Raw genomic sequence first — 24,672 nt, 5'->3', positions numbered from 1 at the left:
AGGTGGGAATGGTGCAGACGGCTTTTGCTTATGTTTGGGCACTAAATAATACATATCTCAAACTGCACCATAAGGGAACAACTGTTCTGTCAAGAGTACACCAATCAGTCCTTCCTTACCGTTCTGTGGGAAAACAAAAAAAAACCCTGAATCCCAAGTGTCACCTTTCTTGGTTGAAAAAAACTAAGATGTTATAACTTCTACTTTTTGATCTATTACTTGCATTTTAAGCTCATTTTTTATCTATTTAGTGCAACTTCAGAATATATGCATAAACACATTCAATACAAATCCCAAGTCACAGCATCACAGTATTTCCAAGCTAAAGAATAACTTTAAAAAAAAAAAAACAAACCTGTTAACATGCTGGTATTTTCTTGTAAATAGTTATTACTAATTTAAAGTTACATCTCTTAAAAGTAGTATTTTTACAGTATTCTGATCACTAATTACTAAATAGAAACAAATACTGTACATATTGAAGTTACAAGCTACAAAAATAAAAATCCATTCTGTTTAACTATAAAAATCCTAGAAAGAGAAGATGGCTGGAGGTACTCTAAGGATTACAGCAGTTGGTAGCAGACAAAATGGCTTTTGAGGGATGTAAACTTTGAAGATACAGAATGCAATAAACTCACACTGGAAGTTCTCACCTTCTCTTAAAAAGAAAATTATTTTTATGCTGAAATCTACAAACAAGTTGCAAATGAAACAATGTAAATGAAACAAATTAATTACATACAGCAATAAGAGTATATAGCACAGTAAACAGGGCAGTATTAATGAGAAACAAAGTAAAATTTTGAATACATTCATACTTTTGAACAGTTAAGGGCCAGATCCTCAGCTAATGTAAATTGGCATAACATCACTAGGTTTAGTCAAGGCATGTGGCTTTATTCCAGCTAGAAGTCTCTCCCCAAGACGCCCAAAACCTGAACTAGGTACTCAGCACTCTTAGCGAGATAAATAAATCTTGGTCATGCCGTGCTTTTAGAACTGTGGCCTACACGAAGCTGAAATACAGAATATGTAAATTCTCTCAATGTACCCAATTGCTACATGAACAAGTGGTTTCTGTTGTCTCATTCCTGTGTTCAGGAAGCAGCTATCATTTCTCAGAAAAAAAAGTCAGAGCATTTTTAAATAAGTGGTTCACATTCAACAGGATCAGTTATGCTACTAGTATTTTTAAATCTGAAGATAACCTAGCTGACTCCTAACTGAAGGGTCAAATCTTTTTTCTTTTCCAAAAGGAAGAAAACTGCTTGTGGTCAGTATGAAATACAGAACAAAAAAGGATTTTCAGTTAGAACACATGCAAAGATTCCTAAGTGTCCTACTCTTACTCATAGATTAACTAACTAGGAAACAGTGGTGCTCTACCAGAAAGCATTTGTTGCCAAGTAAAAAAGAATAGGTATTATAACATTGATACCGTTATGCTGTTCACAGCTAAGGTACAGTGCTTTAAGTTTTTTTTTAACCAGTGAGATACAACAACATACAGTATAAGAGCTGTGAGCTTCAGTGCAACATAATGCAGAACCAGAAGGAACTGGCCAAACCGAAACCAGAACCTTTTAACTATCAGTTCTCAGAACCTGTGGAGAATGGGGAGGTTCCTCCCCAGCAGCAAAGAGCAAAAATTGTACTTTCAAAATAGGTTAGGGGGACTGGGAACCTTTGGAGTCCTTTCTAATGTTTTCCAGGTGTGGTGATGGTGACTGAAAAAGCCAAACAGGTGGGTTACTGCACTAAGAATAAGCTGTGTGAAGCCATTCCAATTTTCTTTTCTGATAAGCTAGCTGGCTTGAAGGATAAAGTGGATAAAAGAGAAGCTCACTATCCTGATTTCAGCAGAACTTTTGATACTGTCCCAAATGACATTTTTAGCTGAAAGTGAGCCAGCATAAAATGAGTAATTAAGTGACTGAGGGAAAGAAGTACTTACTGAGTAGTTGTAAACACTAGCAAGACAAAGTGTACAGGGGAACAAACTCTCAATCTGAATCAGCTGAAGTTATAAAGTTAAACTTTTAACTTACTTTTGCTATCAGCATTGCCTCAACAAGATGATTTTCTCCAAGTGTGTTCAAACATGGTAGCATTTTCTTTTGCAACCAGGAGAAACTCAAGTCTGTTTCCTGAGAGCAAGTACTTAAAGCTTCTAACTAAAGTAAATGGTGTTTCAAGTTACTTAGTGCCTAAGAAAAGCAAGACCTGGGAAAAAACCCACCCCTATGAAGGGGTAACATCGAAAGTGAACATATAAAAAAAGTGTATCAAATGCATGAATTATGCTATACAGTCTTTACATTATGAACATGAAATGCAATTCATATCAGTGCTAAGAAAAATGTTCAGATTTGAACATAATTCCAAATTAATTTGAAACAGAAATATCACCATTGCAGTAGAAGGAAAACACAAGACTATGTTCTTTAATAACTGCAATAATTCCGAACTGCTGTTAAAAGTATGCTCTAAATACTACCCTAGCCTGCTTTAAACACCAGGAACAGTAGACGTACTTAGAAAAAAATACGTAAGTGAATGCCATTCACCTCAGCTGTTTTTGAAGACAAAGAATGCAAGTTTGGCCTTCAGACACCTTTTTAAAAAGTCCAGACATGGAGAAAGGTCCAAAACGCAGGTGGCATTTGAAACAGTTTAACCCTGCTATGAATTGCTGAAGTAAAAACACAAAGTAAAACAAAGCCTATGACAAGAAGTTCTGTGGACATGAAAATATGCATATACACTCTCTCAACGTGCGTGTAAACAAGTGAGGTTTGAGCAAGGCAGGAAGCTGACTCACAGAAAGGCTCTCCGTACAAGTTTAAGTTTTTTGTATTGTATGTCACAGGACTGAGAACCTACAGTAAAGTAAGTTATCAGAATCTGACCAAACTTCAGTTAAACTAGTGTATGCAGCAATAAAAATTAAACTTTGTGAGTTCACTTTTGAGTGCTTGACAATTGATGTTGTTATTCACCCTGTACATTTTGCACAAAGGTATACTGTATGAAGACTGCCAGAAGAAACTATTCATTATTTGTCTTTTTGAAACATCGCTTTCACTATTTTTCCAATGTTAATCATTAACAGGGTAAGGGAAAATTCTTCCGCACAGGACATGAGCTCCAGCTGCAGAGTACCCTCTTCTGGATAGAGAATGTACTGCAGTATTTTCAGGTTTCCAATCTGTTTTCAGAAGAGCTACAGAGTAGCTATTGGTACTGGTGCTTTATGCGCCTACAACATTAAAACAGCGTGTAACAGTTTTACAGTCACAACACACATGACACCATTAAGCAGCTACAGCTATATTACAAATTAGAAAAGCTCATTTATGTTAACATTAGAATCTGGGAGCCCATTGCTGACACCTACTGTTTGCAGTTGGACTAAAACTTGAAACAGTTCCATAAAAGTAACTCAAAACAGGGTTTAATCCAATTTGCAACATATTGGAAAGGAGGATACATTGAAATCAAAGGACAGCATGCTGGAAACAGCAAGACTTCCCAACAGATTCTAGTGCTAACACTATATGTTTAAAAATAACCTTTTTTTGTCATGCATATGACAGCTACATATAGTTACAACAGAAGGATGACCCTCCTGTCTGATTGGGAACCTGACGCTTCAACCTTACAGAATATTCTCCATACATAAATACAATTTTACAAGACACAGCCCCATGCTTACAATGGCTACGTTTGCTACCTATCATTTGCTGCAATCACTAACAGTCAATTTGGGAAACACAAACTTCTTCACTTCCACATGCAAGGAAGGGGTGATCTGTCCAATACAAACAAGACCATTTACCAGGGGTTGTCCCAAACAAGCACCTAATTAGATGCTACTTTCACTTCTAATTCTCCTTTGTTTCTCCAAAAGGAATGATGAATTGACACTTCCCAAAGAGGATTTCACACATTTAAGACTGGACTCCTAGCAAGCCGCAGTAAGTGAGAGCATCTTGCCTGCACAAACATAGCACAACATCACTGGTACCCACTCGGGCAAAGCACAAGTGGGGAAGCCAGATCACCTACTATAAAAAAGGGAGACTTTCAAAGCCTTGGCATCGATTGTTTTTTTTCTAATGTCAGGAGTTCAAAGAGTGACGTTTTTGAATGGTTAAAGGTTCTTAGGCTGTAAAACAATTTGAATAATCATCTGGTCAACTTCAAGTAACTCTTTAAATTGTATTATGAATAGTTTAGATCAAGTAGCCAGTGGTGTCATTTCTCTTGAGAAAATACTGCCTTTCATAGTACATACACTACCTTTCCAGACTTGTCATTTGTTTGTAAACAATAGTTACGCAAGAACCATAGCATAGAACTTAACTATTTTTAGGATGTTGATGGTTACAAGTTATTAAAAAAAGTAATAACTTAACTAGTAAGATTTTTTTAAGCTAATACAAATTGAACCTCATAACTAAAAAAAGAAAAGGGTAGCGGATTTATCTAACATAGTGTACTTTTGGGTACTTTAAACACTTTTAACATAGATTTAACTATTAATTTGTTCTCTATATTTACATACAATAAAATAATTAAGATGAGGTGTATAAGGCTCATGAATATGGAATTTACAATGGCTTCTGCTTTACAGTTCATTACACTCTAATCACATTTTCAGGCAGCTATAAGTTCACTGATAATCAGTAGTATTTAAGATCTAGTACATACACTTTCTACAACAAATATCATCAAGTTAAAAATGCTCTCCAAAGAGGATTACAATTGAAGGTTTTAAAAATACTGACTTTGCCAAGGTTTCAATAAATTATTTTAAAATACAAATAGTTCATTCACCATTAATGCAAATATCATTTTACAGATTTCTGAAAAACGGTTTCATTTTACAAAACCTAGAAACATAGCCTACTTTACCCAATGATATCACTTTCAGTTAGCATAAAGAAAAAAGGGGAAAAAAAAAGATTAGGGGAGTTCTGACAAAAGCAGCAACATTCAAAGTTCAGACTAAGGCTCTCAACTTCTCTTATGATCTTGGCTTATGGATGATACATTCAGCATAAATGCTCTTCCTAACTGGAAGATCACCTTCAGTAACTCAACTGGACTTAACTGAATTACTTAGTGACAAATTTTAAACCTCAACTCTCACCTGCTGCAGGCTTAGAATACCTACAACAGAAAAGAAAAAAGGAAGCCGATTTTTATTTCTGTTAACCATGAAGATGTTTTCACCTGAGAAGCTTTTAACCCAAGAACCTTCAGATACGCCAAACTGACAATTTCCGTGTACTGTTGTATGTTGTTTTAACCTTTACTATCAGTATAGACCACGAATCTTGTTTCTCGCCCTATATTCATATGGGAAATGAAGTTTCAGGTCCAACAAGGTATCTTTGAACCCCTAAGAGCCAGTCAGAAAACAAATGCTTCCATGCTTTTTTTCACAATCAAATTATACACATGAACACTGGAATTTGCTAACTTCTGCAAACTTAGCTCTCAACCTCCACACTTAAACAGGTCACAGACTGACTTGCTATTGATCATTTTCAGGTGATTATGAAGCAAGATCTTTAACAAGCCTTTAAAAAACCCCACATTTACCATTCATCATTATTTCTTTAAAACCCTCCTGTAAACAGCTAAAAAAGACAGCTCCTTTGTCCAAGTTTTCCTCCAAAAAGCCTCCTCAAGAACTAAGATGTTGCTATTTAGAACAACTAGAGTTAGTCTCTCACTGAACTGAAGCAGAGCCAGTCACAGGATCATTCAGTGCAAGTCATGGTACAACTACTTTGAAGTTGTATCTTGGGTACTCGGGACCTCAGGAGTACTCTATCTATGGCTTACAAAGCCACTGAAAAACGTCACTCGCTAACAGAACATTTCCAGAAACCTTTGGTCCAAAAGCATCTTTCTTGCTAACCACCTTCCCAAGAGCTTCCAGATCCTCTGCTCTCCCAGTCAAGCCTATTGGATATGCACTGCACAAGCAGGTGCAACAAAAAGTATTTGTCCTGCTCCCAAGAAGAGATGGCAGCCAGGAGCAGGGTCTGGTCAGAAAATCAGTCCACATCCTACTTGGTCTGGGTTTCTGTTCTGGAACTGTTCTGGGGAAGAGGGCAGGTGGAAGCAGGCCAAACTCCCAGCTGTTCCCCTTTCCAAGGGTATCAAACCTTCTGCGTACTGTATTGTGTATGTGCATAAGATCTGATTCCACAGCAAGGAAGGGCTGCAATATATGTCTATTTCCTGCCGTCAGAGTAACTAACTCTGCCAGCTAAAAAGGCTGGGCATCACCACCAACCTAAAAGGCAAAACAGTTCTGGTAATTCAGCTGTGAAAGTTTTCATGAATGTGAAACCATGGCTTTTTCCTCAGCTCTAGTTCATTCACAAGTATGAACCTTACAGCACAAACTTTAATCTAGATTAGGCATTCTCAGTGTTTTCAATGAGCTGAAGTTCATCACTGTATTACGTGAAATTCCACAAAACCTATACATCTTCATCCGTCTGTTCTCTCGTGTGGTCTTGCTCAGACACGCTGGAAGCTTCGTCATCTGTTTGTTCACCCGAGTGATACAACATCAGTGCATGTGTCTTATGAGTTATGGTAACAGTGCAGGGCCCCTGAGCCCATGGCTCTCCATCCACCTGCATCGGCATCTTTGAACTCTTCAAGATCAGCTAGTATTAAACAGAAGAACACAGAATCATAGCAGTTCAAAGTAGCTCTTAAGATACCTTTTACAACTACAGTATACTGATGCTGCACGTTTTCAGCCTGGCCAGGGAGAAACTTCGTATATAATTAGTTGCATTCAGAGGCCACCAACCACAGCAACAGAGGACTGTGAATTATGACATAATTAATTTTCACTAAGCAAGAGAAACATCGAGCTCAACTGCAAACTGCAACTTCAGATCAGACAGTTGAGTGCTTGAGATTCTATACTGTGTATTTGAAAAAACTTGGGGAAACAGGTTCATGAACCCCACTTACCCTCACTGTATGTGCCTGCCCTAGGCGAACAGGATTTGCTAGTTTCACCTGAATCTGTGCACAGTGGAAAGAACCATGAACACCGACGACTTCCAGAAGTCCATCATCATGTCTACGAATTAAGAAAGGAGACTCTTTTTAGTGATGCTCATGAGCTCTAGAATACGTGTCCAAATATTACACAGTCCTTTTATAGCTACTCCTATAGAGAAGACAAATATTATTCTACAAATATGTATCTGTTTGTGCTGGACAACAAATCACACTGAATGGCAAAGGAAGCCATAGAAAAACACAAGTATGGAGCAATACACCAGCTGATACACCCTAGCTAGCTTCTGGAAATTATGGATATATGACTTGCCAAGACTCATCGTGCATATTTAAGGCCCACAGTGGATTTTTCTTCCATAAATTTGTACAGTTTTCTGTATTTTCACTCAGTTATTAATCTACAGGAAAATCTTTTAATGGCCTAATTTTTTAGATTTTGGTAAAAGATCCCTGCCCAAATATTTTTAGAAATCCAGGATCATAAGCCTTGTAACAAAACCATGAAGTATATTTATATACATGGCTTCTGAAGAAGGAAGTCACAAGAGGGAATAACTAATGTACCCACCTATTCTCCTCTTTAGTATTGCTCCAGCCAACTTACTCAAGCATAGGAGTCAAATTTTTGGCTTGCTTTGTTTTTACTTTATATTTTAACCTCTGTAAGATGTGTTTTTCATATTCTGAAATGGACATATCTTCTACCTTTTGAAGGCTACCTTTGTTTTTAATAGCACCTTCAATGTTATTGCTTAAATATGCCAGACATTTTAAGAAGGTCTTAAAAAAAACTTGATGTGTGGGATGCACTTAGTCCAAGTCTCTAACATGAGGAAAATAAAAAAAATCTGAGATAGCCTACTATCACAAGGAATCCTGACTTTCAGACAAGGCTGGCTATATAAGCACAGCCTACTGGAGGGAATTGCTTACACTACAAGAACTGTTAAAAGGAAAAAAAAAGAAAAAGATGCACTGGGTACCTCGCCAAGGGATAAGGTTCATCACCCATTCCTTCCCAGAGCCTACAGCCACCTCCCCAGTATCCAATATTCAGGACAATGATGCCTTCCAAATTGGGCAACTCGATTCTCTCGCCATCCAACTCTAGCTTTAAAAGACAAACAGAAGTTAATTACTGTGGATCAAATTCAGTACTTCAATATAAGCTAGTTATTCTCTTGATGCATTTAATAGGCTTCCACTTGAAGAAAAACTGGCCCTGTACAAATAGAACATGTTTTCTTTTCATACTTTAAAAAAATTACTTCTGATTTCACTAGATATCCTAAGCTGTAACAAATTTCTGTTAATAGAGAAAAGAAAAAGGAACTCTCACTTATGTAAGTCTCTGGTGCAAAGGCAAATTTTATCTGAATATCAGTACTTGAACTGATAGAACTGAGTCAAGGCCAGAAAAAAATTTTGGAATTTTCAGTAAGCTCAAAGACATGAATTCCATGAAGTAAGCTGCAGATAGCAAAAGAAACATCAAAAATACTCCCAAGTCCTTATACAAATATCATATAGATGTAAACTGCAAAGCTTTTCCCCTTTTCTTTCACAAGGTAAGTTTTTACACTCCACTGACTGTCCAGAGAATAAGCAAGTTAAAAAAAAAAAAAAAAACCATAAACAAAACTTACCTCAACCTTTTTGTTAAGATCTTTACATTCTTGTACTAAGCAGTCTTTGGTTCCATAAAAAAAATAAACAGCCTATTAAAAAAAAAAACCAACAGGGAGAACAGAAGAAAACACTGTTAGAAAAAGACAACACATATGAAGACTATTTGAAATATTCATGTATAGTTATTGTTCTGCAAACCTTATCTAAAATTCCTATGTAACACATGTGCACATCCTTCAACTAAGCTTTTTCATGAAATAAGCTACAACTTGCATAAGAAACTTGCTTTCCCCTTTAAAAGGAAATAGGCAACGTCCTTAACCCATTAAGTTCCAAAGCAAATGAGACACCTAAATAAAAACTGAACAAACAGCATATTCTGTCAGCAAGCAAGCAGAGGCAAGGCAGAACACTTGTGAGTAGGCTGGAAACATGTTTTACCCATGGAATACCTCCCCAAGAAAAATGAGTTCAAACTGTTAAAATGGAATGAAGGAAGTAGAGGAGTAAAGCAATGTAGAACAAAAAATAACCGTAAGACAAGTCAACAACTACAAGAGAAAATGTCACTTTACCAAACACACCTTATTAATAATTCTGCTGGAAAACAGAGAGGGAGTCTTCTCACGATGAGCATGAAAATTTAAAGCCATGAGAGCATCAGGTCCTATAGAAAAGTAGTTGTTCATTGTGAATACCTGCAAGACAGGACTTCTAGTTATGGTCTTATTAAATATCTTTATTAGGATTTAAAAGTCACAGTGTTTAATGCGAAGTAGGTAATCAGAAAAGTAAGTATAAACATACAGGTATTCCATAGAATCCATATTTATACTTGCAAACCATACCTTTGGTTTCCTTAAGTTGTAGTATCCTTTGTTTGTTACTTGTACCTTCCATCTGAAAAACAACAGCCATTACTCAGACTCATGACAGACTGTTCTCAGTGTCAAAGCTGTAGTTAGGAATCTCATATCTATACTGGGATCAAGTCAAAAGATTCAAATTCAGTTAAATTATGAAAGAGTTAAGCCTTGTAGAACAACCAAGTAAAGACTAATTTTGGACCTCAATTATTTCGCAGTTCCCTCCAGCAATACTTGTGTTTCTTTACATATACTGCTGCAACTGGCTGTCAGTAGAGCTATAGTAGTATTTGGTTCTATAGAATTTATCTTTTCACTGTTACTTACCTGTCTAGTTTGATTCCATCTGCTTCCATGACATTTCGTAAGATTTGTTCCACAGGGACTTCTCCAGCATAACCTGCACCCCAGCCCAGTGTATTAGACAGGTCATTACCTGTTCCCAGAGGTAAAATTGCAACTTGTGGAATATAACGTTCTTGCCCCTAGGATACAGAAACACTGCATATTAGCTCCTTCTTTAGCACTCATTTTCTCCCTTTTACCCTCAAATGTTCAGGTTAGATAAATATCATGAATCTTCATAGCAGCTTGTTAGGTAGTGCAGAGCAATAGAGCTGGTAGCGCTAGCATAGCGGGTAGCACATTTAAGTACTTATTGTAGGGATAATGCAAAGGAAGAAAATGTTAAACCATTGTGAGAAGAAAAGAGAATACAAACACAAAATGGAAACAATGCATTATTAATACTGAACAGAGTATTCCTTCAAAAGAATGATACTTTGGATCTAGAAGTGGAAGCCTGAACTTCTCATCTGATTTCCTGATTATATGCTGCTGACTCACTGCAGCCATGGGTAAGTTACTAACACTATTAGTGCACATACCTCTGGGAAGTGATACGAACAGCTAAGAGAGATGTAACACACAAGGCTGTGAATCATAACAAGACACCAAAATGCTCTTGCAAGACTGAAGTGAGGTTAGGTCTAAAACAACAGATGCACATAATACTAGCATATTCAACCACGGACAGAAATTCACATACTCAAAGAAGGAAAGTCAGTATCTAAGTTTCAGGGATGCCTCATACACACAGATTCAACTGTCATCAACAGATGGAGCAGATGATAATCACCTCTGCAAATGACAGAGTAAGTGACAGAAGCAGACATTCAAAATGGCCACCTTAGCAAAGGTCTTCGCTCTCTTTATGACAGAAGGGTGAACAGTTATTTCAGATGTATTATGGCCTTTGAAATCCAGCTGTGAAAAGTACTTGCAATAACTGGCATTATGATTACTATTTTATCAAGAAGAGGTATCAGCCAGGTAATCTGTATTTGAGATTCAAGATAAAGGAAGGGAGCAAATAACCTACTGCTGATAATAAAAAGGTTTTGCTGATAATCTCAACAGTATTTATGTAACCCCAATGACTCAATTTGAATACTTGGAAACAAAGAAGAACTCAGATTTCATCAATTATATTGCCTGTGAGGGACAATATATCAAGTGTCCAAGACCAAGTAACCATATACTCATATTCATTAACTTTTATAGTTACACTTTGTTGTATTTCTACTTTATCAGTATGTAAAAATTCTCAAAGAAGCTCAGTTTGACTATGCATGAAGTTGTAATAATGGCCTTCAACTACAACATTTCAGGTATTAACAAGAAAGCTGCAGGAAAAAAAACAAAAAAAGACATTGATATAAGAAGCATAACTTTCTTCCTTTTATCACAAGAGAAAAAGTTTAATAGGTAAAGCACTAAGTCCTAGTAATTATTCTTAATTCTTAATTTTCTCAGGAGTTCTTAGTAGTACCCTGTAAATTGGAATATCTTCCATCTCAAATCAACAGTAAACACACAGCTTATTTTTACCTTCTCTACTTGCTGTTAATAGGTGAGGCTCCAGACTTATAGATTCTTTAGAGTACATGATAAGGAGCAGAAGCAAATTACTGCACTAATTCATGCACTGGCAATATAACCAGTATAGCCAGAAAAATTATGAGGTTATTATAAAAGATTGAGCGTGCTGGGAGAAATAAGCAGTCAGAGCACATTAGCCATTATTAGTGATGCTGTTTACATCAAAATAAATCTGTTTAGACAAAGAGGAAAGAACAATGCATAAAATATTATACAGTTTGTTCTTTTCTTGTTCTACAGAAAAGAACGACTTTAAATATAATTTAAAATCTAAAGCTTTCACGTTTTTCCTGAACTACAGGGACTCATAAGAGGATGCATTCCCACCCCCCAGCATGAATAAGCAATTCTGCAAATATTTCTCTGCAGGCTTATTCAGGAAGATGAAAACAATAAATGCAGGTAAGAGATTAGGTGTAGCACTTTAGCAGCTCCAAAACTCATTTCACCATAAGACATCTTTTAATTTAAACCACAATACCTTTATCTTCATTTCATCAATTGCATCCAGGACCCAGCCTACTGTGCCATCCCCACCACAGACAAGAACCCTGACAGTGTTGCAAGGCAGCAAGGTACAAAGTTGGAGTGCTTTAGCAGGTGCAATTTTGCTTAGATCAAAAACCTAGAAGAAAAGAAAATAAGCAGTTCTGTAAGTTCACAGAACATGACTCAGGATTTGCCTCACAGATAAAAAACTTCAGGAAGTTCATGCTAATACAAAACAAAGATTCTCCATTTACAATATTACACTAACAAGTGAGCTGTCTTGACTTTTATGAGTAGGATTTGGTTTCCCAAATTCACAATAGAGCTCCAGTTGTTTCACTAGGAATAAATGCCATTGATAAACCAAACTGACAGAGTCCTAAGAAAAGTCTGTATCTAGACGCATTATGATGAATTCTGTAAAGGTGAAAAACTTCCGATAAAAGTTATTTTTAAATACTCAGCATACAAAGAAGTTTATTCTTTAAAGCCTTATTGGGATGCATTTAAAATAAACACATAGTGATTTCTATTAGGCTATATTCTAAGGCTGGGTTTTGAACTTTAAAGGAAGAGTATTAAGGTGCAGCCAGGAAATCCAAGGAACAACTAACGGCCTTACGTCAACATCCTGTGCCATCCCAGTGGATTTTAAAGGGAAAGCAAAATCACAAAGCAGCAACTGTAAACACAGACGTTTTCACAAGTGAAGTGAGGATTTAAACAAATACAGGTTTCAAATTAAGAGATTGAAATATTTCATTTTCTACAATTTGAACACTGTTTCAAGTGCCAGATACTTACCATTACCAGAATTACCACAAGTATTACTATAAAGAGAACACTGGACCAGTGTTAGAACCATAACAAACCTTGGGGTGGGAGGAGCCTCTGCACTTTTGGTGTCTCTATATAAGCTACTCTTTCTAAAAGAACAAACTGCATGAATTTGTTTCCTTTACTGATCTTCCACAAGATCCTACTGCCATTGTGTAAGCAAAGTGATGTTTATTCCAGTTTAAACTTTTATTTTATTATAGTGACTTTTCACTGTAAATACCTGAACGGGGTTCAGCAGAATTTTAAATTCTCCTAGTAAAGTTTCACCCATGTTGTTTCCACTACGAGTATTAGCCAGTATGATTACTGGCATCCAGTGTTTTCTGCAGTAAGGTACTACCTGCAAAAAGGTAACAGTAAATCAGTCACACAAATATTGCACGTTTGAAAATGTTTCAAGCCTTGCTCCAAAACCTGTCCCCTGAAAGTGCTGAAATGAGGAAGTTACCAATTAGGTTGAAGTAGTCAGAATAGCAACAAATACTTCTGACACACCAAGGCTGAAGATTTTTGTTCTACAGTGCCTAGGACAATGAATACTACAATGCTATGAACATAGTAGTAGAAAAACACAAAGCATTCAAGGAAGTAAGGTACCCAAATCTCAGTGTTGTTTTGGAATAACAAAATCCAAATGTCTGTTCATGCTTCAACTACCATGTTAATAAAATGACAAACACCTCCAAATTAACACTGCAAGTACTTCACATACATTGAAACATTTACCTGATAGTTATTAACCTGACAACGTACTGAGTTCAAGTTCTAATGTTTCATGGTTTGTTTGTTTTTTAAAAATATATTATAAAACCAAGAAGCAGTAGACAATCACCTTTTCATAATTGGTTCTTTTGTCTTTACGCATCTGGTTGATTGTAGACAAATAGTATGGTGGAATAATTAAGTCTCTGAATTCTCCAAATGTACACTCCTCAGTCTTTAAACAATCCATAATGCATTCATCATGTACAGTGAACTGACACCATACACATCTGGAAAAAAGACCAAAAAACATGAAAAAAAAATCCTCAAGCAACAGGCACATTGATTTTGCTCATTTATTTTAGATAGACTAACTTTCTGAAAAGTACTTATGTTTACATGCACCATTATTGAGCACTATTTTAAGCATGTTATAGAGAAAACCACGCCTTCCCTGGAAGTTTACATGACTACACATTGATCAGAAAATGACATAACTTGGTCATGTGCTTGCAAGTCTAGAAAAATATTTGAATTCTGTGGAAAAAAACCCCAACAGTTTTAAATTAATTCTATTCTTTTTAATTCCAAAACCAGGTTCTATAAATATCCTCTTGCATTATCTGCAATATAAAGTTACACTGAAAGCTTGTATGAGAAACTGAACTCCTATCCATCCTTAAAGAGCACAGATAAAACACTAGAGTTCAATTTAATAAAGTCTTATGAGTAACATTAATTAATACATTTAAGATTGATGCTACCCCTTTAAGTCTGAAACCTAAAAGGTTACACAGTACTGTACAAGGCTGATGGGATTTTGTTATGCAAAACTGCTCAGCTTTTTGACCTATTCTAAAAGCTGTCCTGGAAAATGGACTAGAACAAGAGGAAATACTGCAATATCCACTGCCAGCCTCTGCAGAATGTTAATCCTTGTTTGCTACATCTAAAGCCTTGGTTTAAGCAGCTGTAAAAGCTATCTTTGGAGTCCTGACTAATCCAGCACACAATCAGAGTAGCAATGATACTTGCCCCGTACTGTGACTTTCTTCTTTTTCTCTTCTTCCTTCCCCCTTTGCCTCCAAAATCCTCTCCTTCCCTCCTCTCCTATGCACGCTCTCTCTCAAGGTTTTGTTTCTGACAGTATGCTCATTTACATTGTAATTCTGCTTACTTACCAAGCAATTTCACAGTACCACACAGAAGCAAACGAAAAGCTGGCAGAATATATGCTGGGAAGATGACATCCTTTGAGAAGGCTGAAGTAACACACAGTAGTCAGGACCTGGACCACTAGCACTATATTTTGGCATAATATGCCACTATGCGTCATACTGACAACTTTGCAAGCAGCTTTACTGATGACAATGCAAGCCCATTCAATGGTTCCTTGAAATTTTTTAATACTCTTACCACAAACTTTAACAATAGATTATATTATGGTAGCTTTTAAAACTTCCAAGCTTTTTTTGAGTATTGTTAAAAATTAACTTAAACCAGCTATAGGACGGTTGTTTGTTCTAGTTACACTGAGCAGATGCCAGTTTTGCAGAGATGCATACACATTTTGGTGCTCTGAATTGTGGGCTGTGCCACCCAAATTGCTCAGGCTATCCACTGTACAAATGACAAGTGCGTTAGAACCTTCTTAAGGTCATCCCTAAAATGTAAACTCTCTTGGACACAGAGAGCCTTTTATATGTAATTATACAGTAGCTAGCACCTCATGCTGGAGTAATGCAATTAAGAGGACAAGGAGACATGAGATGCAATGTCATACTCTTAATCCATGACTCAAATTACCCACAAGCATCCATTTTAATTTTAGGTTCTTTGAAGTTGTTTTTTTAACAGTTTCATATTTGACTACTGCAGGATCTCCTTCGGGGTCACGTGTTCCAATAACCCTGCAGAAAATACAATACTGATATGGCATCGTACTTTCTCATACAAAGTGAAAATGCCCCTGCAGTACCTGTAGTCACAGAGCTTGGGCTGTGTGCCGCACTGTTGTTTGCATATCATACAGCAGCTGCAGAGCGGGACATTGCCTCTGATCCAGTGGTGTGGCATAGACCTGTGGGCTCCACCATTCCTCCTCATCATAATTTCCTTGCAGAGAAAAAGCTGGTCAGCCTTCTTGAGGCATCCTTCGCTGACACGCAGACCGCAGCAGTTGCAGAAAGCACCCTGAAGGATGTGCTGAGCACACACGCAGCAGTAGGAGGGCTGGCCAAAGAGGTCTGTGTAGTGCCAGTCATGCTTGCTCTTGCGAAAGATGTCTCGTATTAACACCTGCCGCCGGGACCGCTGGAAGCTGCACCACAAGGTGATCAGCACCGGCAGGATCACGGAGCACAGAGTCCAAAACACCAAACTCCAGTCTGCGACGATCGAGGAGGAAGTGCCGCTTCTGCTCTCCGTCCCTTCCATTCCTCAGCAGCTCAGCCTCACCAGCCTAACCCCTCGCACCAGTCGGGCAGACAGCAGGGCGAGCCCAAGAACGGCCCCCTAGTTCGAGGAGCCAACGCGCAGCTTCATGAAACATCTTTTAATCCCTTATTAGGGCTAAGCACCTATTTGCTCCTACATCTGACCTACCAACCAACAGAAGGATTTCAGTGCTGGCCAGGTGCGAGGGGCTCCTCCGCTGCCTGCCCGGGCCTAGCGCAAGGTCGGCCGGCGCCCGGCCTCCTCCCGGCCCGGCCCTTGTCTCGCCCGCTCCCCCCAGGCGCAGGAAGGAGCCGCCACACAGCTCCGGCTGCCCCCAATCTCCCCACTTCCACTCAAGCCCCTCAGCGGGGGTGGGGCCGGCACCGCGCCGAGGCCGAGGCCCCGGCCCCTCACACCACTTCCCCTCAGGCCGCCGCGCCCCCCTCCGCTGCCCTGCGCTGGGGGCCGCCGCCGGCCGCCCTCGCCCCGCGCCCGCTTCCCCCTCCGCAGCGCGGCGGGGGCTCCTGGCGGCGGCTCCCCGCGGCCGCTGCCGCCTGCGCTGGGCCGAGGGGCGGCCGCAGCGGGCAGCGCGGGAGGTGGCGAGCGGCGGCCGGCGGGGATGCGCGGGGCGGCGGAAGCGGAAGCGGCGGAGGGCGGTTGCCAGGAGACGGGCGCCGCCCGGAAGCAGGCAGGCGGGTTTGTCACCGATTTATCACGGCTGCGGGTTTATCGCCAGCGGCGCCCGGCAGCCGCGACAGCGCGTGGCAGAGAGGCCCGGCTCCAGCTCCAGCGGGGACAGGGCGGGAGCTCGCTGGGCACAGGGCCGCGGCCGCTGGGCGGCAGCCCAAGGCGAAGGGCCTCGGTGGAGGAGGAGGAGGAGGAGGAGGCTGCCGCCGAGCTGGCTTCGGGCTAAATTATCGTACTATGTGTTCCTTTATTACCCCAACCATAAATGCTTCCCCCCCATAATTTCGTTCTGCCCTTACGTGCTATACTGTTTCCCCTGTAGCAGTTCTAAAAATAAATAGTTGCTGCTATTAGAAACTACAGGTTTTTGCACTTTCCAGACAGTATCTTGAACGATTACGTAAATCCATATACATAACATTCCTTGCGTTTTAGGCTGTTGGTATCTTAAAACACGTGCTGAAAAATGCAAATGCTCCACAGTTTGACAGTAGTCCGGTTTCCAAGAAAAGTCCCATAATGGGACATCAGAACCCCAGAACTGCCCAACCCCCGAACTGCTTCGTTTCCATCACCTCCTTGTGCTCTGGTCAAGCCCTCACACCTATGGCACTCTCTGTTTGAGCCCATGATTCTGTCAGATTTTTATAAACTCATAAATAATTGTGCGAGCAGTTGAGCGAATCCAGCCCGGCTGGCTAAGGAGATGTGTCTCAGGGTTGCGGGCTCCGGTGTTTGCCGAAGTTAAGCACACTCTGAAGGTGTCCGTCCGAGGGGCATTCACAGAGCCTCTCTCTCTGACCTGCTGCTTGATTTCTTGAACCTTTCTGTATCTTAACGTTTTTGAGACCCACAGCTCTCTGCCAGATTGCACTGAAACTGGCTGACTTGTGCACACATAGTGGCACAGACAGAATAAACACCCCTTCTTGAGGAAATAAAAAGGCACAGATGAAGAGACCTGCTCAGCACCAGGCTGGCAAACCCCAGGTGAATCCCTGTGGTGCAGGAGGTATGGGGATGTGCTGCACCTTTCCCTTGGAGGGGAAATGCTAATTACTCGCGTCCCTCGTGCGAGAGCTGCTGATGAATTCTGACTCCTTATTTCATGCGCTATATTCAAAGGGACACTTGTTTCTTTTCCTACAAACTAGTGATGGTGGTGCCATATGTCCAGCATAGCATGGCTCAGGAGAGGTCCGGACGGTCACATTTCACAAGGCAGAAACTAGCTGTTTGCAGCTACGGTTGTTAACCTACATTCTTACTTCACACTGTGTTTATGAGTAAGGACATTTATAATCCTGTTTTCTACTAGCTTCTCCTGAAAAGAGAAGAATTATGTGAGTTTTCATTTGTATGATTCTATTAATTTGATAAAAATCTCTCTGCTTTATTATTCAGGAGTGATAATTTGGCTCTGCTAGAGTTAAACCACATTAATATGTACGTCTGTGCTGGAGTAAAGTTAGAGACAGTTTTTGACAAAGGGGCCCCTTTGTGGCTGCCTTTGAGATTAACATTCAGGAACGGGCAATTGTTTCTTTTAAAAGACAATCATTTATCTTAGGCACCCAAAACCATCGCTTGCTATGCCAGATGTAAGGTCATGTGTTTTATTTTCACAATTTTAAAATATCCAGTGTAACTCTGAGGCCCGAAGTGGAAAAATGGTCTTCTATTTTCTTTCCCCTAGGAACAGAGTTATGCTGAGAATGTGTGAGCAGATAATAGCCACATTCAAAACTTCAGGCCAGATGTCTTCAAAATCATACTATCACGCAAATTAGTTAAAGCATAAACAAACATTTGTGACTGACGTAGCTACGTCAAATAGGCTAATGCCTCAGTCAATGTTACTCATTTTGGAACAGACTGAGAGAAAGCAGAATCAAAATGAAGAAGTTACTTGTGGTTGTCTTCTTTTTGGTCCTCATGACCACTTTTACAGGTAGGAGTTTATATAAAACAAACCTGCATATGTATGTAGAGCTGCGGAGCATATTATAATAGTATTAATTTGTCAGCCTTGTATTTTAGTATCTTCATATTTCATTTTTAATACTTAACTATTTTTATATTGCAAGCTTTCCATGATTTTATTTTTAACAATCATGCTATTGTATTAGATATTTTACTTTCTGCATTACCACACTGTAGTAATTTATTCTAAACCGAAAAAGTTTTATTTTACAAGCTTACTTTTTAAATATTATTTTACCAAGGTCCTGCAAGCTAAATGTTCAGTGCAATCTCTCCTTTGCAACAAAAGTCTAACTCATTACTTTGAAAAATAATCCTAAAAAGTAAAGCAACACAGAAAAGAACAAAGAACTGGAATAGTTACTAATGTCAGCGGTTAGATGGTGCTGTTATATTTTCTCATTTCAGAGAGTTAACATGAATATGTAGGGTTTGGTTCATTCTGGTAGAACTATAGAAAGCACAAGTATAAAAATGGTTTAAAATTCCACTCATATCTCCTGGAACGCAATATCCCCTGGGAAGGGGCTGTAATGAAAGAACACTTTGTATATAGACAAAAATCAGGTTTGGAGACATTTCATTTTACAACTGACAGATAAAATATTAACTTTTTAACTAATTTCTGATTTTCTGTCTTCAGACACTTCACCAATTTTGACTGAAAAAGACGCCAAACAGATTCTGAGAACTCGTCGTGAAGACAGACCGAGAAAAGCTGGTTTCCCTGATGAGCCAATGAGGGTGATTTATGATATTTATTTTTAAATGACACTAACTGACTCCCCCCCCAAAAACCCCAAAACATTTGTGCTTAGTATTAAATTTCTATAGATTTAATTCCAAGCAATACGTTATGAATATCACCCTTATAAGCAGCTGAGTTCTCCCTTAAAATATTAAAAAAACTTTACATTCTTTCAGTTACTGTTAAGTAGCATTCTGTAAGTGCTGAATATTGCACTCAGGAAATGTATGGTTGCAGAATGTGGAAATTATTTATCACAGTTCAAAAATGCCGATTAAATTATTGAGAAGAAAGTGGCTTTTCATTTATAGAAATGTGGATTTCATCAGGTTGTTCCTGAAAAACTAAATAACAGGAAATGTCTTCTGCTTACAGTACATTCTGCACTCAAGGCAGAAAGGAGATGTAGGTGTCAGTGGTCAGTGTGGAGATTGAGGTAGTTCTGAACTAGCTTTTAAAATCACTTACTTTCATTCACTTATTTATGAATGCTACAGATAGGATGGTTTGTTATGATATTGTAGAAGTTTTTAGTTGCTAGCTTAATGCAACAGCATTGTTTTTGCATGCAGTATTTACATTTATTTATTTTTAAACCATATTACAACAAAAGAAAAAGTAAAAGAATTAAGGAGCCTTCTGTTTCACTTGCTTTGACAAGATGTAACATAGAATTCTGCACTTCTCAAGAGGTACTTAAGGTATTTTGAAATTACTGCCTATTTCTTTCCAGAGTAAATAAACTGTGCTAAAATTACATGGTTCTGAAGAGGCAAAACCCACAGAAGCTAGAAAGCACACAATAGATTGTGCATGTATGACGAATACAAGGGGCTGAGCTTAGCAAGGTGCTGAACACTTCTGAACTCCGTAGGACGTGTACCCTGCAGGACTGTGGAGAAAGCTAGTGGTTTTCCATTTCTAATGGTTGTTGTATATCAGCCAAAAGAATCCACCTGGCCATCCTGCGCAGCTGGTTCTATACCACTCCCGATGTACACGCTTCTTTTACAAAGAAGTGTGACGGCCACAAGTGTGATAGCCACAACAAATCAAAGCTGTCACAAGAACATTGCACCACACTTGTTAACAATCTTGTGCAATGAAGACTGTACAACAGAGCCAAAAACCAGAAGGCATGGGCTTCACTGATGCCCACAACATTCAGGATTGGGTTGATTTCTAAGCTGTTGTTGAATGAGCCTTGTAGTTTTTGAAAATTAGCAGGAATACAGCTCCCATCTATGCTTATGCTTAATATACCACCACGATTATATAATATGTTATGTAGTAAATATAACATATGTTAAATACAAAATAAATAAAACAGTAGAGAAATTGGATTGAGTTAAATCCTGTATTACAGGAAGTTACATGCATACATCCAACGCTCTTGGTCATATGGTTTTGTTTTAGGTAGTCCTGCGAGGAGCAGGGAGTTGGACTCGATGATCCTTATGGGTCCCTTCCAACTCGAGATATGCTATGATTCTATGATTCTATGATTCTAGGTGGGGAGGAGAGGGAGCTAGGGCTAGAGAAGTGTTTGATTACTGACCTCTGCTGCTCTGTCCTTGCCACTTCCCATCCTACCATGATTAGTAGCAAACAGTTCGTTGAAAAATTCCAACCGTCTTTTTATTTCTTTTTTTTTTTTTCTATACAGCAATGCTGGCTTTCTGTAGGAAAACCCCAAAATAACAGTATTTGTTTTTCTCACTAAATGTCAAGGTTTTCAGTAGAAAAGGAAATATCTTCTGATAAAAAAACTATCCTCCCCTGCCATGTGGAACACGGAGATTTTCCCTTATGAATGAAGGTGCATGGCTGCTGTATCCCTGTGCACAGTTCTACCACTGGCTCAAGGAGAAAAACTGATTTTGTATGGATTCTTTGTAGCAGAATGAAATGAATGCTGGGATGAACCCACCTCTGTTCATCTATTTTAAGCAAAAGCTGTTTGTACTAGGCCAGACCCTGCTGAGCTGGGGAATTTAATTTGCAATTCTTTGTGTCACTGTTCGACTTCCACAGTGCTGTTTCAGTCAAAAAGCCTGTTCAGTTACAGACAGCAAGATCTGCCATCTTTGATTATTTTAAATATGTCATTTATGTTATCAGCATGTTTTAATCTTACTTTGACTGAGATCCTGCTTTCTATTATGTGGCATCTTCTCAGTCATATAGTTCTGTTCTCCGCAAGTTCATAATGCAGTCTCACAGTGGGATTTCAGCCAAGTCTCCCTGTGCTGCGAGGACAGAAAGCACAGTAAAAGGCAGGATACTAATGCTTCCTGCTGGCACCTAGTGTACCAACCCTCTGGTCAGCACAAAGAGCAGAGAACTGGATGACAGCGGGAATACTCGGCCAGTGCAAAGGGTTTACACTACAGCTTCCATTCCTACAGTGCCTACTGTGCAAAGCAATGGGGATATATTTTGAAAAAATGTGTCTAGTGTTCACAAAGCCTATAAGCCCACATCCACTGGGACTGTAACTTTTTAAAAGTAAATTTTGTTCCTGATGGAGGCCAAGTTTTTGGTACACAGCTCATTTTAGTTTGATAACTTGTTGCTTACACAAAAGAACTCTGAATTAGTATGGGAAATTCACACTATTTTATGTATCACAGAAAGACCAATCAGCACTGATGCATGCTACTACTAGAACCCTTCAGAGTACTGCCACATGCTCCTATAAGGGGTTAATGTTTTTTAATCAGCAGGAATCAATTTTCAAAAGAGGCTACAACAGACTTATCTGTGAGAATCTTCCTGTACCCTCAGGACTAACAGAGGCTTCTGTGTCGATATGCAAATAAGAAATGTGTATGCAGAATTCCTAATTTATGAATAGTGTTGTAAAATTCTTCCTCAGCACCTTTACTGATCCGGATGATTATATCATTCATTAAATATTGCTAGGTTGGGGCAAGCTGACTAGCAACACCATTTCACTATATTTGATAATTTTAAGGGGTAAATTAATTCCTCTTATATAAGCTGTAAAATTCTCCTGGCTCATTGGCCTGATATTAGACTTGAGCGATTACATAATTAAATTACTTTTTCTTTTCTTTAAATAGGAGTATATGCTTTACCTCCAGCGCTTGCAGCAGCGATCAGAAGAACAATTCCTTGAACACTGGTTGAATCCACATTGCTTCCCACACTGCAACAGGGATTTAGTCCATCCAATCTAGTGGTTTTGCCTACCCCACAATAGGTATATATATCTTTTACAGTGCGTATTTCTTTCTTCATAATAAAAGGCAGAGCCACAAACTGGAAGAGAAGAGAATAACCAATGGCTGGAGGAAGAATCTTGTGCTGAAAGGTGTCTGGCAACAGAGCAGTGGCAGGGAACATAAGTGTCCTAGGCATCAACTGTGTCACTGTGGTTCTGTTCATGTTAACAGAACATTTGGTTATGCATATCTCTGCTATATGGATATAAATTGGCGACTGCACAACATTCTTATTAATGTTGCTTCAGGTTGCTCCTGTTTCTTTCTTGTCTGCTTATGCTCCATTTCCAACTCATCTATTTAAGTCTTGTGCTTGTTCAACTAGCTCTCAGTAGGACTGTGGCAGGATTAAACTCATAGTTGTCATCCTTGAGATACTTAAGATGCACTCTGACCTGCTCGGAGTTGAGCCTGTTCTGCAGTATCTCAGCTATAATAATTCGCTAGCTGCTGATTTTTTAAATGGAATTCACTATTTAGTACACATGCTGGTAAACATTAACATAGAACATTTTCACATGGAGCTTGCATGGATTATTAGTTCTGTTTATGATTTTCAACATCAGTGTAATAGACAGCATCATTTGCTTTATTACCTCTGTTTATCATATGCATCACAGAGTTCAATGGGACATATACTCCAAAGCACAGGTCAGAAACCAGGCGCTACTCACAAGCCAATCGGTGACAAAATGACACGTCCCAGTAATACTCCATGCACATTAGGTTTGTGATATGGTCATCCTTTTTTTCTTGTGTGTTTTGCATGCAGTATCAACTTATCACTACATTAAAAAAAATGTGATGTATTGAGGTAAGGAACATATAGGATTGTAAAATATAAGTATTAATCATAAACTCTTCCAGTTACCCAATAGCCATCTGTGATGCCAAAAAACCCCATACTTACATCTGTATATTTTTATAACAGGATAAGCCTTCCTTCTTACATTCTTTAAACAGACATGAAATTTGTCAACTGGGATAAATTTGAATCATCACCATAATAGTGATGCTATATCACTCACCGTTAACTTTTTAACATAAAAATTGCAGATTTAGCTCCATGCTTTCAAAAGCATTTAAGCAGTAGAATAGAGAGATGGTGTCTGTCAGGGCTGATCTGTTTCAAAAGACAGAAAGTTAGTCTGCTTAAAATTCTGCTATCTATTTGTACCTGTACATATCTAAATACCTTTGAAAATCTGGATGTTAGACTTCAATGGAGCTATGTTAATCCATGATAAGCCAAAGGTCTGAAACTTATTTAAAAACAAAAACATAAAATTCCCAAACCTTAGCCCTAGGAAGTAAGTTGGCAGTTTTCAAAAGATCTTCCAGCTGAGACACAGTTGAAAGCTGGCTCACTTAGCTATTGCAATTCTTCACAATAGCTGCTCACAGGCGATTGTGAAGAATTAATGTTAGAAAAGTGCTTAAATGATTTGAAGCCCTTTGTATGTTATTAGTATGGCCAACATCAGCATGTTTTTTAATTATATTTTCTTTTTTTTCCTGCAGATCTCTTCATGGGCACTGAAGAGGATATATAATACAATTGTGTTAAGGAGGACAAGATTATCCTTGCATTGGCTACGTGCTCATTGTAGAGCTGAACCTCTTTGCAATACAGTGCAATCCCAGTGATAGAGCAAACTTCCAACTATAAATGGCTAGATATGTTATAGGCCACCATATATTTTCTACCAGTAATGATTGCATGCATGAATAAATAAATCAGGGGTTTCCCCCAATTTCTGAGATATGGGCAAGAATGAATCACTGATTAGTCCTAGAGTATACTTTTTAAGGGTACAGCTTTAGACTGTCTGAAGCAACAGGAACTTAGAGGGAGAGGTCCATAGAAAATTGGAGAATATAGCCATGAAGTCAAAGCCAGCTTTCTGGACTTCGGAGGAATCCTTAGTTACAGTTTTGTAGGTTAAATAACAATATTGTATGAAGACATAACATTTATGCAACACTAATCTATGTTTAATTGCCTGATGAGTATTTCATGTATTGTTTCATAATA

At 38.7% G+C, this 24,672-nt stretch overlaps 2 protein-coding genes across 2 annotated transcripts; one reads left to right on the top strand and one right to left on the bottom strand.

Annotated features, from left to right (window-relative positions):
• Positions 1 to 345: 345 nt before the first annotated feature.
• DGKE (diacylglycerol kinase epsilon) lies at positions 346 to 16,630 on the bottom strand. Its single transcript, XM_075518698.1, has 11 exons — positions 15,514 to 16,630; positions 13,666 to 13,825; positions 13,054 to 13,173; positions 11,986 to 12,129; positions 9,891 to 10,048; positions 9,546 to 9,597; positions 9,282 to 9,395; positions 8,715 to 8,786; positions 8,052 to 8,179; positions 7,015 to 7,126; positions 346 to 6,698 (listed from the first exon to the last, which is right to left on the bottom strand). The coding sequence occupies exons 1-11, from the start codon at positions 15,969 to 15,971 to the stop codon at positions 6,507 to 6,509; spliced, it is 1,710 nt and encodes a 569-aa protein (XP_075374813.1). The 5' UTR covers positions 15,972 to 16,630; the 3' UTR covers positions 346 to 6,506.
• Positions 16,362 to 24,672, top strand: C16H17orf67 (chromosome 16 C17orf67 homolog). The gene is made up of 6 exons (XM_075518704.1): positions 16,362 to 16,890; positions 18,063 to 18,259; positions 18,355 to 18,609; positions 19,285 to 19,385; positions 22,476 to 22,615; positions 24,159 to 24,672. Exons 3-5 carry the CDS (start codon positions 18,555 to 18,557, stop codon positions 22,590 to 22,592), a joined length of 273 nt encoding a protein of 90 aa, XP_075374819.1. The 5' UTR covers positions 16,362 to 16,890; positions 18,063 to 18,259; positions 18,355 to 18,554; the 3' UTR covers positions 22,593 to 22,615; positions 24,159 to 24,672.

The sequence above is a fragment of the Mycteria americana genome, chromosome 16 (genome assembly GCF_035582795.1).
Source record: "Mycteria americana isolate JAX WOST 10 ecotype Jacksonville Zoo and Gardens chromosome 16, USCA_MyAme_1.0, whole genome shotgun sequence".
Taxonomy (NCBI): domain Eukaryota; kingdom Metazoa; phylum Chordata; class Aves; order Ciconiiformes; family Ciconiidae; genus Mycteria; species Mycteria americana.
Note: the sequence above shows the minus strand (reverse complement) of the source record. Positions and strands in the feature narration are given on the sequence as shown.